Source organism: Herpailurus yagouaroundi, unplaced genomic scaffold (assembly GCF_014898765.1).
Source record: "Herpailurus yagouaroundi ecotype Mexico unplaced genomic scaffold, PumYag 221, whole genome shotgun sequence".
NCBI lineage: Eukaryota > Metazoa > Chordata > Mammalia > Carnivora > Felidae > Herpailurus > Herpailurus yagouaroundi.
In genome coordinates this window covers 19767899-19783471 of record NW_024412452.1, presented here as the reverse complement: position 1 = coordinate 19783471, position 15573 = coordinate 19767899, and the positions used below count along the sequence as shown (strand labels likewise).

The following is a 15573-nucleotide window of genomic DNA, read 5'->3' as shown; positions in this document are numbered from 1 at the left end:
TATTCTGATTTAGTTCAAATAAAATTTAGAGTGTGTACTTAGATTTACAGTGCTAAAGAATACCATTTTTAAATGCTGAATTTATAACTATTTTCTATTTCTAATAATTTTTTTTTCTTTACCACTGAATAATCTGGATCTGTTTTGTTTGTCCTAATACCTAAGGTATTCCCAGGTTGTAACTTTGGAAACAGCAAGAGTTAAATAGAATACCCTATTGGCTCTTACTCTTTTTTCAAGTTAATTTTCACCCAGTGAGTGATAATTGTACATATTCAGAGTTGTCCAAAATATATATGAATCATGTTAAAAGATTCTATTTATGTACCAAATGAATTCTATCTTATTTTAGTATTTTTCTATCTAACCTTGTCTTTTGTTCTGTTTCTTATTGGCTAAATTATAAGATTTCCTAAAGCCAACACTCGGGAGTTCCTTTAAAAGAACAGTTAGAAAAACAAGAGTAGGAAACAGTAGCTGTTTCTACTTTTCTTATTTTGTGCTGATTTTTAAAATTGTGGAACATGAACAAGTGCTTATTATGTTCATGATTCATGTAGATACACTTCTTAAAACCTTTAGTACATTTAGAATATTATGAAAAATAGTACATATTATCTGTAGTATCAGAGGACATTTTTTATAGTTTCTAACATATGCGTTTAAAGCACTGTTTTACAAATACAAAATGTGGTTGCTAAAAGCCAGTGTCAACCTCTTGGGTTATTATCTTTGTTTTGTGTTTATTAACATGGTTGTTATATTAATGATATAAATTTAACAAAATGTTTTCTATTTTAAAATATGAGTAGAGCATTAACTTTCAGTTAAATACATCTGTTATAGTCCATCACAATAACATCCTCTAAATGTACTCTCATGATTAACCAAACATCCCCTCTCTTTGTCTTTTTGAGTAACAGCATGCTTCTATGGCTCTTTAATTAAATGACCTTACCTTACATTTGTCTCGACTGGCTTCTGTTTACAGAAATTGTAAACCAATTGAATGCTCTGAGCAGCTTAGATGAAGATCAAGATGACTGCATAAAGCAAGCAAATATGCCTTCAGCTAAATCAGCCAGTTCCTCTGAAGGTCTAAGAGCTTTCTTCCTTTCTTTCTGCTTCTGATTGCCTGTATTTACTGTGACCTGCTACCTCTTGACTTCTGTCTGTACTTATTAGCTGTCAGTTTTGTCTTTGTGCTTTTCCTTGAATGTTTTCTTGGTAATTTGTAGCGTACCAACAGGCAACAGAATAACTTACCATCTTTAGCAAAGCCTTATATCAGTATCATCATATTATGTGACCATATATCTTCACTTAGCTTATATATCATAAGTATACTGTTTTAAAATATTTGCCTATATTAAACCCATTTAAATGATTCATATTTAGGAGTGAAGGATATGTTTCTAAGAATCTATCTCAGTACTTTTTTGTTGTATCAAATTAGAGTCCAATGAAAGTTTCTCTTGTTCATTATCCGGCATAATTTTCTTTTTTTTCTGACATAATTTTCAAATTAATATGCATATATTTGTTTTGTTTTATTTGAATATGTTGGTATGCTACAAAATACTTGAATGGCATTCTGCCATAGGTAAAATGCTACATTCTTATTATTTGCAGGTATTATTAATGTGAATTATAATTTGAAATATTTTTGAATGATTGATAAAATTGTACTTAGCTATAATCATAGTGAACTAATACATATGTTTATTTTCAGAGCTTATCAACAAACTTAACTTTTTGGATGAAGCAGAAAAGGATTTGGCCACTGTGAATTTAAATCCATTTGGTGATCCTGATGTAGCAGAATTAAACCCATTTGGAGATCCTGACTCAGAAGGTAGCAAATTTTTTTCTGTACTTTTTAAAGTCTTTAGAAAGTGAAGTTATTTTGAATAGTAATGTGGGAAGAGTTTCTTTTTTTCAAAGACTCAAAGTAATTTTGTTTATGATGATATTATTGTGTTCAATGCCACCTGCAGTTGATCAACAAATCTGAGTAGCTTCCATTGAATTATTTTTAAAGAAAAAAAGATACCTTCATATAAACATTTACATGGGGCTTTTTTTTTTTAATTCCAGTATAATTAACATGCAGTGTTAGGTTAGTTTCAGGTGTTCCATAACAGTGATCCAACAATTCTATGCATTACTCTGTGCTCATCACGATAAGCGCAATCCGAATCCCCCTTCACCTATTTCCCCCTTCCTCTCCATCCACCTTCTACATGAGGCTTATTTTTAAATTCTCTATTACTTTGGTCAAGTTAGATAGTAAAGCTCTAATGTTAGAGATAACAGTATTTTACCTACCCGGCATATAGTAAAGTCTCATCAGAGTAGCCTACCAAAGTAAGGGCAAGTTGTGAGACATGCTGACCCTGGGGTTGTGGGGATGGCTTCTCTGTCAGCTCCTCTGACCTCACCCTCAGAGAGTCCACTGAACCCCTCCACCCCACACTCCATGTCTCAGGCTGAGAATTATAGTCAGTAGTGAGAGTAGGTTGTGTATGTAAATGGCATGGAGCAAAAAGAAGCCTGCAAACCACCGCTATCATGTATACAACATACTTGCAAGGAATAAATCCAGGGAGTTTTTTTTTCCTAAGTCATTTTTCTTATCACGTAGTTTTGAACTCTTAAAGCCTAGATAAGAGCTGTGGAAGGAGTGAGACCTCTGTTTAATTAAACTGTTTTTCCAAAGTAAATGCAAGAATGATTAACCAGTGTGTACATCTTTTAGACTGCTCTTATGAAATCCTCATGAGCTTTGAAGAATTTTGTTACTACCTCTCATGGTGAAAATGCAGTTTTAACTTCAGGATTCACTCTTGTTGGAGCAATCTCACTTTATAATCCGTTTCGTCTTCTCTTCTGTACTTTCTCCCTTCTTACCAGATTCTAAACTAGTAAATTTAAAATAATGAGATTTTGTTTGTAAGCTATATATATTAAGGATATATTTTAAATCTCAATGGCTATCATAAATCTTAGAAGTAATCTACTTCGGCTGCCTCTTTTCATAGATTAGGAAACTGAGGCCCAGAGGAATTCACTGATTTGAATAAGAACTTTAGGTAAATGGAAGTGGAGGTGGAGCTAAGATACCTAATCAAGTGTCTTCTTTTGACCCCACAGCTTCTCCTCAGTTGTGTGCTACATATATCTGAGTTTTAAAATATTACCACAGCATTTTGAGACACCAGTATTTGAACTTTCCACTTCAAAATCAAATAAAAACAATTTAAAAAAATACATGTAGGTCTGATTTCTGAGGTATTGAAAGGAGTAGCAGATAACACATAATTTTTGTTTAGGAGCCAACCTGACTCAGAATATTTAATCATGCCTATAGAGCTAAAAAAAAAAAAAAAAAGAAAAGAAAAAAAGAAAATGTGACAACCAGTATTTTCTTTAAATATACATCTCTCAGAGACTTTGGACTAAGTATTTTCTAATAGAAGAATACTTGTTTTTCTAGAAGTAATTTTTAAATTTTTATTGATCAAAAATTCGCATCCTCAGGTAACAAAAGCCTTTGAGGAAAAAATAATGTGTTGCTGTTGTTTAGATGGTTCTTTTATTTGCCTTTACAGCTTCAATTCTCGTCTTAGATTCATGACGTTCTGTGCTTCAGTGACCCTTTTAGAAAGTTATTAAATGTATTTTGTTAGCTTTTATATAAAATAATCTTATTTTAAACCCTCCTTTGTTGCCATTTCTGCCATCTTCAAATCGTGCTCTATGGTTTAAATACTTCCTTGTTTTTGGTTTTGTAAATGATGAATTTGCTTGGATCAGTTTTTGCAGTCCTCTTCCTGAAAGTAAAAATAAAAATCTTATTTCCATTGACCAGTTTTGCCTGTTTCTCCAGCATTTGAGACTTGATATTTGTTAATAAAAAATTGAATAGGCAAAATCTTCCAGTCTCTCTGCCCCTACAGAGAAAAGAAAATGCCTCATTTACATTATTTTATAAAAATTCTAATGCAGTGTTAAGTTTCAGTATTATCCTGGTGTTACAAAAGTTACCGTTGCTGAGTCTTCTCTAGCGTAGTCTAGATTTAAATTTAAATTTAAAATTTAAATTTTATTTAAATTCATTTCAGTATTTATTATGATTTTATGAAATCTCTTTCACACTTTGTAATTGCTTCTTCATGGTGTATAGAATTTCAATTCAGAATTTTTTTTCCCAATATAAAGACAAAATAAGTTTTCTGGGCTAATGTCTAAAGTATATAAGTAAAAGGAGTTTAACGTTAAAATGTAAAAGTCGTAAATATGTCAGTCATGAAATTTTTATAATAATTGGATTAAATTGTTTGAAGTGTCACATGAAATTCACAGTTATTTTTCTTGAGAATTTCAGTAACCAGTTTTCTGCCTTCTAGAGTATTTTGTCAGGGTTGCACAACATAATTAAAACCAACTTTTAAACTACATTATGATTGGTGGCTCTCTGAAACTTTTCTTCATTTTGGGAAAACATTTATTTTTGTGAGCAGAATCCATGACCAAATTTTGGACAGTTTTATTACAAGTTCTAGGTTTGTTTTAAAATATTAAGACATAGAAAAGAAGAAAAAGGGGGCGCCTGGGTGGCGCAGTCGGTTAAGCGTCCGACTTCAGCCAGGTCACGATCTCGCGGTCCGTGAGTTCGAGCCCCGCGTCAGGCTCTGGGCTGATGGCTCAGAGCCTGGAGCCTGTTTCCGATTCTGTGTCTCCCTCTCTCTCTGCCCCTCCCCCGTTCATGTTCTGTCTCTCTCTGTCCCAAAAATAAATAAACGTTGAAAAAAAAAATTAAAAATAAAAAAATAAAAAAAAATAAAAAAATAAAAAAGAAAAGAAGAAAAAGGATTATACTAAGCACGTCATAAGTATCATTGAAGGACATGAGTGCTTTTTGTGAGTCAGAATGCTGTGAGTCAGAATTTTATTTTTAAGGGTACCTTGGTTTTCAAGATGAAATTTAAAATAATAAAATATAGGGGCACCTGGGTGGCTCAGTTGGTTGAGCATCCAACTCTTAATTTCAGCTCAGGTCATGATCTCATGGTTCATCAGAGCCCCGTGTGGGGCTCTGTGCTGACAGCGCAGAGCCTGCTTGGGATTCTCTCTCTGCCCCTACTGCACTTGTGTTCACATGCAAGAAGAATTTAGAAGAATTTGGTGTAACATGACTATCAGTTTATCAGTATGATTTCAATGTAGTGCTTTCAACCTCCGAATTTTATGTTAGTCCTTTACATTATTAAACAGAGTATTGATTGGATCCAAGTCATATTGAAAAAAATCAAACATCTCATTAAAAGCTCTAAAAATTTAAGATTGTGCAGCATACAAAAACGTACTCTTAGAAGGCTTTGAAGAAACAAATTCAATGATGTGTGGGTATATTTTTGATATAGTCCAGAATGAATTTTCACTTCCCTAAGTGGTCTCTGCTTGTGTAACTACCAAAGACAATTTCACATTTTAACTCACTTAATGTTCTTAAAAACAGAAATTTATTTTATATCAATTTAGGATGGCAAGCTAGTATAGTCAAGTAAAATAAACAGTAAATAGAATATTATACCTCTAAGAAGGTTAAAATTTCAAAAATTGCCGTACTGTAATACTAATAATATTAGAGACTCAAAGTGCATTCCAAAGATGCCATATTAGGGAGCAGCATTCCTGGAGGAGTAGACAAAGATCTTAGGTAACCCATCTTCTGAACTTAGCCCCTCTAAAACATATTATTGTTTTGACCTTTTCAGCCTCATAAGAGATTAATTCAAGATTATTTTTGAAAACACCAAAAATATAAGAAAATATCAGGTAATATTAATTTGATTTAAATCATCTTTTGCTATTGTTTTATAGAACCAGTCACTGAAACAGCATCACCTAAAAAAACAGAAGAATCTTTTTATAATAATAGCTATAATCCCTTTAAAGAGGTACAGACTCCTCAGTATTTGAACCCATTTGATGAGCCAGAAACTTTTGTAACTATAAAGGATTCTCCTCCCCAGTCTACAAAAAGAAAAAATGTAAGACCTGTGGACATGAGCAAGTACCTCTATGCTGATAGCTCTAAAACAGAAGAAGAAGAGTTGGATGAGTAAGTACATTTTATTCTATCATCATACGTCAGTCTCTATATTAACTAAAGAGATGCTCCTATAATAAACCTTTACATGGGTAAAAAGAGTTTTTTCCTCGTGTTAATATACAATTTACAGGTTAGTATCTATCTCATGTCCACCTGAATTTTTATGATCTTGACCTTTATTCTCCCACCCTCTTCCATGTGAATGTGTGTGCACAGTAAACTAACAATGGAGAGAAATATGTTCTTGGAATCTCTGGTTAGAATTTTAATTGTCTTTCCACAGGAACCCCATTACAAATGTCACTTAGGTGTTTTTAATCAATTACTGTAGGCATTATACTTCAATTAGGTTCTCTTGTGGGAACCAAATAATCATTTATGATAATTATTTGGTGAGGACACTTGTTCAGATTCCAAACAACAAGATCATAATTATAAAGTATGAATTATCTTTGAGTTATTCTTATCCAAATATGAATGTTATTGATTATAAGCTCATTATAAATGGAATGTTTAGGGCTGCCATTTTACTCAAATCTAGGGTGAGAATGGGGGAAGGGTATGTGCACATTGTATTCTGGAGGTATATAGTTCACAACCTGTGTGGCTGCAGATTGTGGCCCTGAGTATGTTAAAAAGCAACAGTAAAACTTCTACTTCTAGCCATGATGGATTAACACAGACTGGATATAGCTTCTTGTCTTAAACAACTAAAAAACTGAATAAAATATATGAAACAATGGTTTTCAGACATTGGATACAAATAACACAGAACAGTGTGATTTCTAAGAGAACAGAAACAAAGAAGATGAGCCCTATACTTGTCTTAGTTTTATTTATGGGAGAGAATTTCCAGCTCTAGTTTAGGGAGAGAGAAACCAAAAGTCCTAGTAATCTCCATGAGTTGAGGAGACAGTTTGGACTTTGGGCGTACTGAGGAGAATAGAATTGTGGACAGAGTTATCAGAGAAGAGAGAACTACTCATACAAAGAGTTCCAGAGATCTGTAGAAGATTCCCCCTGAGTCTTTAGCTGAGCACTGATGAGAGCATACATAGAGGAAACATGACAGAAGCATCCCTGGAGTTCACCCAGGACCAAGAATAGTTTGTTTCCAAGCAGTTCCTAACACATGGGACATCAGGTCGAGTCCTCAGAAAGGTGTCTTACTAATGTAGTGAGATTAGCCTAGACAAAAGGCTGTTCTGGGCTTGCCTAACAAAGCTTAAAAGCAAGGCTCAAAACAATCAAAATGATTCCAAGTAACTTAATTGCATGCCACACAAATATACCAAAGATACCAAAGGGAATACCAAAAAATCCAGCACCCAAAATATAAAATTCACTATGTCTGACAACCAATGAAAAATCTATCAGGCATGTACAGAAGCAGGAAAATCTGACCCATAATGAGGAGGAAACTCAAGTCATTAGATATGGATGTAGCAATGGCACAGATGATGAAATTAATAGAATAGTAATTATATGTTTACTTGTAGTGAGGCTGTATGTGTCTTTGTTTTCCTTAGAAATATGTGAATTTTAGTGTATTAAGATTATTTAGATCTTGGGAAAAATAGTTATTTCTTTAAAAATACAGGTAAGTATGAAAATCTTTCAGAATAATGGGGATATAATAGATTGTGAGGGAAATAATAAAAAGGCTCCTTCAATGTATGAAAGTTGGGAGCAGTTGCTTCGTGTGAAGGAAGAAATGTCATTTTTCCCTGCGCATTGGTCAGCTCCTATTTTGAGCAGTATTTTACTTCTAGGTTCTGCCAACTGTACAAGGGACATTGGTAATTCAGAGCATTAAAAGAATAGAGCAACAGAGTCATCAAAAAAGTCCAGAAACCACATCAAATGAGCAGTGATTAAGGTCATACAAACTATTTGACTTAGAAGAAAGATTATTTAAGAGAATTATAATAACCAAATTCAAATAGTTGAAAGACTTGTTTGAAAGAATGAGGTAGTTGACCTGTTTTCTATTGCTCTAGAACTGTATTTCTCAACTTTTTCCCATTTTACATCACATGGCCTATGACTCTCACATGTGCTACATGCTTCCATGGGCCTGGTTAGATTTTGATAAAACCTAAAATGTTCCAGTTTGCCTTAAATACATAGAAATATATCATAGTAATCATCTGATTCCAAACCAAGGTTTAGCTCTCAATACTAATTAATAACTGTACAGGGGTTGGAAAAATTGGCTCAACTCTAGCTAAAGTTATTATATTTGCTTTCTTTGAAGTAGCTAATGTGTGATGAAAATAAAATTTCTCATGGGTGGTGTAGGTGCTGAGTAATAGCCACACACCTACAGTATTTGAATGTAAATATAAACTTTAAGTACAAGCATTCAGTCATTCCAAGAGGCATGAGTATTACACAACACACACACACACACACACACACACACACACACACACACACACCCCTGCTCTTTCCTATTAACAAGTTAAAGAGACATTTAATGTTTGTTTAAATGTTTAAAATGCCTTAATGAAAACTAAAATCAGAATCATTGGGTGTTTCCTTTTGACCATTTTTTTTTTCCACATGAAAGTCACAGTCTTTACAAGTTTCCCATGAATAAAGAACATTCTAAATTGCTCAATCATCTGAGATTACCAGAGGGTGCCTATAAACACTTCAGCTTTTTTTTTTTAATAGGAATATATACACAGATTCTAAAGATTGCTTATCAGCTAATGTGAGAGTCCAGGAAGAACTCTGTTCTTTTTTCTTATCTTTTTTCTCTAAAAGTTTGTAAGTCTAACCACATTAGAAATCTTCCAAAATTTGTTCTTACTTCAGTAATAAACTTATGACCTTTCATCAAGTGAAAAGCCTGTATTACTCATCTTCCATTATCAAACTCTTCCTGCATCCTCTGACATAAACCTATCACAAATAGTGCTGAGTTCTTTGATGTGTAAAACAACCTTCAGAACCTCAGCATATCCATCAGCACCAAGAGCAAGTAAACACCCTTCAGTGCTAGTAGCACATGTCTTTTCCACTTAGCAATCACATGGGCTTCTCAGTTTTCTCTTGTTTGGAAGTCAGTTCAGCCATTCTAGTTATTGTAGCAAAATTGAAAACCAAAAATCAAACAATATTTTTTTCCAAAACATTTATGAAATGTTTTGGGGTCTAGCATAAAATCATTTCTGGTATGGTTGTATGTCTGGTTCTGAAGGAAAGTTGTCATTAAATTTTATTCAGAGATAAATGTGGATTGTTTTTCCAAAGAAACATAAATTTTCAAAGTGAAAGGAAGACTATATATTTCACTGTACTCTTGTTTCATATTTTATTCTTTATTAGTATGTTTATTAATCATGTTTCTAATCAATTTATAGTTTTTCTTTCTGTAATTATTTTTAACTAATTTATTGCTCGAGTATATAATACAAGCATAAAAATAATTTTTCTTTATCCAAAGTGATGTAGAAAGCACTGAAATAGGAATTATGCTAATTCCTTAAATAGTATTTCTTTACAAAAAATATTAAATATTTTTTAAAATGCATTGATCAATAATTCTATATAACTCTTGTTTTTATAGAGAAGGAAGCAGTGTTGACAATCATATATATAATAGATATTATTCCTAATCACTTTTTTAAATAGTACTTTTTAATTGAGATATACTTCACATAACATAAAATTCCTTATTTAAAGTGTACACTTCAGTGGTTCTTAACTAATTCACTGTGCTGTGCAGCCATAACCACAATCTAATTCTACAACATTTCATCATCCCCAAAAGAAATACTTTACCTATTAATAGTTAGTTTCAATTCCTCCCTTCCCCCACCTCCTGAAAACCATTAATCTACTTTTTGTCCATATGGATTTGACTGTTCTGGACACTTCATATAAATATAATCGTATCCTGTTCTTAAAGAGTAGGAAATTCACTTTTACTTAGAAATGTCTGATCCATAGGAAGGATCATTCGGAACCCTTAGAAGTAGAAGCTTCTTGTCTTACTTTGATTTATACCTAATGGGTACTAAATTAGGTACCCATTAGGTGCCTAGCACACTATTTTCTCACAGGCAAATAATATATGTGCAGAGATACTTATTCCCTTAGTCCGTCTTGCAGTGAGGTGTGGTCCAGGGCAGCTGGAGACCCTGGTACTTCTGTTTTCCAGCAGCTTCCTATATTTTTACCCTAGAATGACATACAAATTTCATTTTTACTGCATGTGCCATGTAAAACAGAGTGAGAAATGTAGCTCTAATTGTTTCAAGAAAATTTCCATTTGATTAGTTTCTAGTTAGTGATGAATCTTACCATCCAGCTTTGGAAATCAGATGACTATGAGCTTTTTTTCTACTTGCATTTACCTTCTTTTGACAAAGGATACTAATATTCAAGTGGGAGGGAGACCTAAGTGGTTTGAAACAGGCAGAGACAGGAAGAAAAAGGACAATATCTAGTTATATTTGTATACATACTAGATAAGTTTTATAAAAGTTTCATGAGTACTGTAAATTAAGTTATATAAAGTGTACTGAGGAGCTACCTGTTTTAAGGGATTCTGTCATTTTTTTCTTTTAAGCACAAATTCTTTTTTAATAAAAATATCCTCTAACACATGTTTTTCTTGAAAGTAGCCATATTTACATAACAAATTAATAATAATGATCATTGTAGTAGCTGCCATATTTCAAAGTACTATGCAAGCTTATTATAGAGAAACCTAACCAAGAAAAAATTTTTAAATATCATCCAAGTAATTCATATAACTGAATTAATTCAGTTTGATCGACATGGGTCTGTTCAGTCCTGAACACTTAACATTAATTGGCAGGTAGTAAGTTTGGGTAGAAAAAGTTGTTTCCCTTTTTTAAGTTTTGGGGTTAAAAAAATTATGTTTTCAACTTATTTCTTTATATTTATCTCCCTTCAAACTACTTTTAGAGTTTGAAAACAGCTGTATGAAGCTCTCAGAATTATCAGGAGAAATAAGATTGTTGTAAGTGTGAAACACTTAAAATAGTACCTAGCACAGCATAAACACTTTATTAATCTTAGTTAATAATGTTATTGATAAGCCCTCCATTCTAGGCTGGATATGATACCTTTTATACCTCTTATCAGAGAGAATGTTCAGCTTTTTCTGAACACCTAGTTATTTTAACATTGTTCCTTGCTTTGATTTCCCCCAAGTTCTTCTGCAGGTTGTAAGCATGGGATGTAAATATATCAAGCATATCTTGGTCACTAGGCAAGAATATTTTGTTTTGAAAAGCAAATTTTCAATTATATATATCTATTTCCTGTTCTTTTTCTCTTGAATGCACAGACATAAGAAGAGGAGAGAACACAAGAAATAGGTTTCTATATAAATGCCAACCCCACTCAGTTAAAAGTAACTACCCTGACCAGAGTTGAGAGACATTCTGTGGCTGTACCCTAGCTCAATAGAAAGGAATCTCATGACACTAATTGTTGCCATGAGTACAGAGTAAGAATGACATCACAAGTATATGTTTACCATCTCTGATCCATATATACTTGGTACCCAGTCTCATGTGATTTGACTATCTATATATAAATTCTTAAGCAGAGGTGTACATAATTGGTAATTGGTTCTGAGTGAGTCTTGTACTGTTGTAGTTAAAAGAGCATGCATAATTGAAACAGAGGACTGTTACCAGTACAGGCCTTATATATGACTAGGTTGAATGATTTTGGTATAATCACTAAATTTGGGTCAGCTGAACCTTCGCCTTATAGACTCAGAAATTTTATTCTTTACACACAGGGTTCCAGAGAACCAGCTGGTGTGGGGGGCGGGGGGGGGGGTGGGAGTGGAGAATGCAACAAACTAATAAATAAGAACCAGGATAACAGTTTATTATTGTGTAATAGGAAGAATAATCATCATCTATGCCAGATACTTGTGTTTATGGGTAACTAATGAGAAAAAAAACTCATCTACTTGTAGAGGGAGTTAACCAGGAAGATTTTTTGCTTGGGCCTGGATTAGGTAGAGGAAAAAATCTTCCCCAAGAAGTTATAAGCACACAGGCCCACCCTCATATGGATTTGACATTCTATTGGCAGGATGGTCTGGGATCCTCCAAGCCAAGAAAAGAACACACAAAATGACCCCTGAAGCACTTGGCAAATGCAAACATAAAACGCTCTGAAGAGAGGCATTTCCAGCTCAGAATGTGCACGGTTTCCTCAGATTAAGCCCTGAACTTGAAATCTAGAATTACAAAACATACAAGGAAAGAATTTACTAAGAGAAAGCATCAGGAGACAAAAGAAACACTAGGATTATACACGCAAAAACTTCAAATAATAGATTTATGAGGTAGAGACTTTAAAGTAAATGTTTAAATGATTAATGACTCAAATCTCTATACCTGAGGTATTTTATACATGGTTGTATGAAGAAAAATGCTTATCAAAATTTAAAATTTATGGATAATTCATGGAAAATTCTCCATAAACTAGATATCTGGTTTAATGTCTAACATTAAATTAGACACAAATGAAGAGAGAAAAAGCTAATTAGATCATAGATGGGAGGAAATTATTCAGATTATAGCACAGAAGGAACAAAAATTTGTAAAAATGTGAAGGAGAGAGATTAATTCAACATACATCTAATAACATTTTCTAAAGAAGAGACTAGAGAGGCTATCAAAGAGATAATGGCTACTAATTTTTTAGAACTAATGAAACATAGGGGCGCCTGGGTAGCTCAGTCATTTGAGCATCCAACTCTTTGTTTCCACTCAATTCATGATCTCAGTTCATGAGATCAAGCCCTGCGTGGGGCTCCCTGCTGATAGCATGGAGCCTACTTGGGATTCTCTCTCCCCCTCTCACTGCCCCTCTCCCACTCATGCGTTCACTGTCTCTCTTTCTCTCTCAAAATAGATAAACTTAAAAAAAAAATGACTAATGAAACATAAATCTTCACACTCAGGAAATATAAGGAACCTGAAACAGGATAAATGAAAAGAAATCCACACCTTGACATATCATAGTAAAATTGCTTGGAACCCGAGGAGAAGACTTAAAAAAGAGCAATAATAGGCTGACAGTGGGCTAATATCATCAAAGTGCTGATATGAATTAACTGACTAGAATTTTCTACCCAGCGAAAGTATCATTTAAGTGTGACATAAAAACATTTTCAGTGCCTGGGAGAATTTACTATTAAAAGAACCTCGCTGAATGGACTTATAAAAGATGTTCCCTAATGAGAAGGAATGAAATGCAAGGAAAAAAAATGATATGGGGAGCATAAAAAAGCAAATCAATATTTCCACATCTTATTTCCTTTTTGTTTGTGAAGAGTATATAGGATTTACTATTACTATAAACATTTTTCTAAGGATTTATATACAATTGAGCTAAGTGTGACCTTGTATGAAAAAAATTTTTAAATACTTTTTAAAAGGGAAAAATTTTATTAATGATTAAAAAAATAACAGCTTAATAGTGATTATTTCCAAATTGTAGGTTCTCACTAGTTTGAGTGTCTCCTTGTCATTTTCAGTATTTTTTAGTTTTATAAATTAACATTTTATTAATTTAGTTAGGAATAAAATATTTTTAGATTAACATTTAACAATAATTCTTCTTTCATTTAGATCTAATCCTTTTTATGAACCTAAACCAGCTCTTCCTCCAAATAATTTGGTAAATCCAATTCAAGAACTGGAAACCGAAAGGAGAGTGAAAAGAAAAGCCCCAGCCCCACCAGCCCTCTCACCAAAGATAGGAGGAGTAAATGAAAACACAGTTATTTCTGCAGGAAGAGATCTCTCCACTTCTCCTAAGGTAGGAGTTTATTCTTAGTAAAACATATATTATGTTTAATCTTTTTCCCCTCATGCAGTTTAATTCAAATTAAGAATAGTCATTGTTTGCTATTTTTGATGATATTTTAAAAGTACAAACCAAGCAAATCTGTTATACTGTAACACTGTGTATATGTTTGGGAGCCTCTAAGTTTACAGAACAGTATAATTGGATAGTTTGGATTAAGATTTTTTTAAATGCTGTTTTGAAATCAGAGGAAGAAAGACATTCTAATTATAGGAATGGTGCTTTAAAGAAAGAATACTCTAAAGCAGCTAAGTGTGAGGAATAGTTTGTATTGATACAGAAGAGGGAGTAGAAATCATCCTTTGAAAAATATAGTGGAAAGATTAAGGCCCAGTGCACAGAAATGCCTTTTTTTTTTTTAAGTTTATTTATTTTGAGAGACAGAGACAGAGAGAGGGAGGGAGGGAGGGAGAGAGGGAGAGAGAAAGTGTGCACGAAAGTAGGGGAGGGACAGAGAGAGAAGGAGAGAGCATCCCAAGCCAAATCCTCGCATTGACAGTGTAGAACCTGATGTGGGTCTCCAACTCACAAAGCATAAGATCATGACCTGAGCTGAAATCAAGAGTCAGATGCTTAACCGACTGAGCCACCCAGGCTCCTGAGACATGCTTTATTGAAGAATTTCAATATTGCCATTTTGATTTATGTCAAGTTAAAATTTTGGCCTTATTGTCACTATCTTTAGAAGTTTTAATGCGTAATTATTACATGGAAAGATAACACGTTTTTGGAACAAGTCTAGAGCTTTTAAATGATTTGAATTCAACTAGTGTGATATCTTGTATGTCTAAGGTAGAAATGTTGGATTTAGCAAGTTTTTTTAGGTAAGTAATTTTTGCCCATCAACTCATGGGTAATTTGTTATTGTTATCATATACATAATTTAATTCTCACAGGTAGGTTAGGGAAAAATAAGATGAACTTCAACTTAGTGGGATAAAATAAAGGTCACAGGTCCCCCAGCCAGTAGAAACAGGATTGGAACTGTCACTTTCATTAGTTGTGTGATATCTGGGCCATACTCCACCTCAGGTGCCTACTGCTGTTTTTCTCAAGCACACTAAAGTTCAGTAGTTTCTCTTGGATATTTCAGTTCATTTTTTGTTGTTGTGTTAAATGGTAGAGTCCTGAAATAGTTTGCCTGTATTTTCATTGTTTTAGTGAGACAGTAAGTTCACTGAGGTTTTCACTCTCGTATCTTAAAAGTCTATCTCCAGGTGTTTGTTTTTATATCAGGTATTTTTTAGCCCTGTAACTTTAGAGGGAGAAACTCAGACTAGATTTCCATCTTCTAATTGGCTATGGAAGGTGGGAGTGGGGGCGCAACACTATCAACAAAAGCAGCAAATGGTAGAAATTAAAGCAAAGGAGATGGCCAATTCCTGTGCCCATGATACAAAAAAAAAAAAAAAGCCAGTAATTGGGGCACTAGTAAGAATCAAGAAGCTTTATAGGTCCTTTAACCATTCTAACTGTCAAGAATACCTAAACCTATCCCTTGTCTCCCCAAATCTCTACTCCACTGCCTACTCCCTGCCCCATTCTCTTCTATAGTTCATCAGGAGTTTGAAGCTAAT

At 33.6% G+C, this 15573-nt stretch overlaps 1 protein-coding gene across 11 annotated transcripts in view; it reads left to right on the top strand.

Moving 5' to 3' along the window:
- The window catches only part of EHBP1 (EH domain binding protein 1), a 364778-nt gene that overhangs the window by 179782 nt on the left and 169423 nt on the right, over window positions 1-15573 (top strand). For 8 of the 11 annotated variants that reach the window (XM_040458288.1, XM_040458291.1, XM_040458287.1 and 5 more), the window contains 4 exons: window positions 992-1096; window positions 1733-1855; window positions 5887-6127; window positions 13759-13948. In XM_040458288.1, coding sequence (XP_040314222.1) covers window positions 992-1096; window positions 1733-1855; window positions 5887-6127; window positions 13759-13948 — 659 coding nt within the window. The remainder of the gene's footprint in view (window positions 1-991; window positions 1097-1732; window positions 1856-5886; window positions 6128-13758; window positions 13949-15573) is intronic. The other 3 variants (XM_040458296.1, XM_040458292.1, XM_040458295.1) reach the window with 1 other exon arrangement.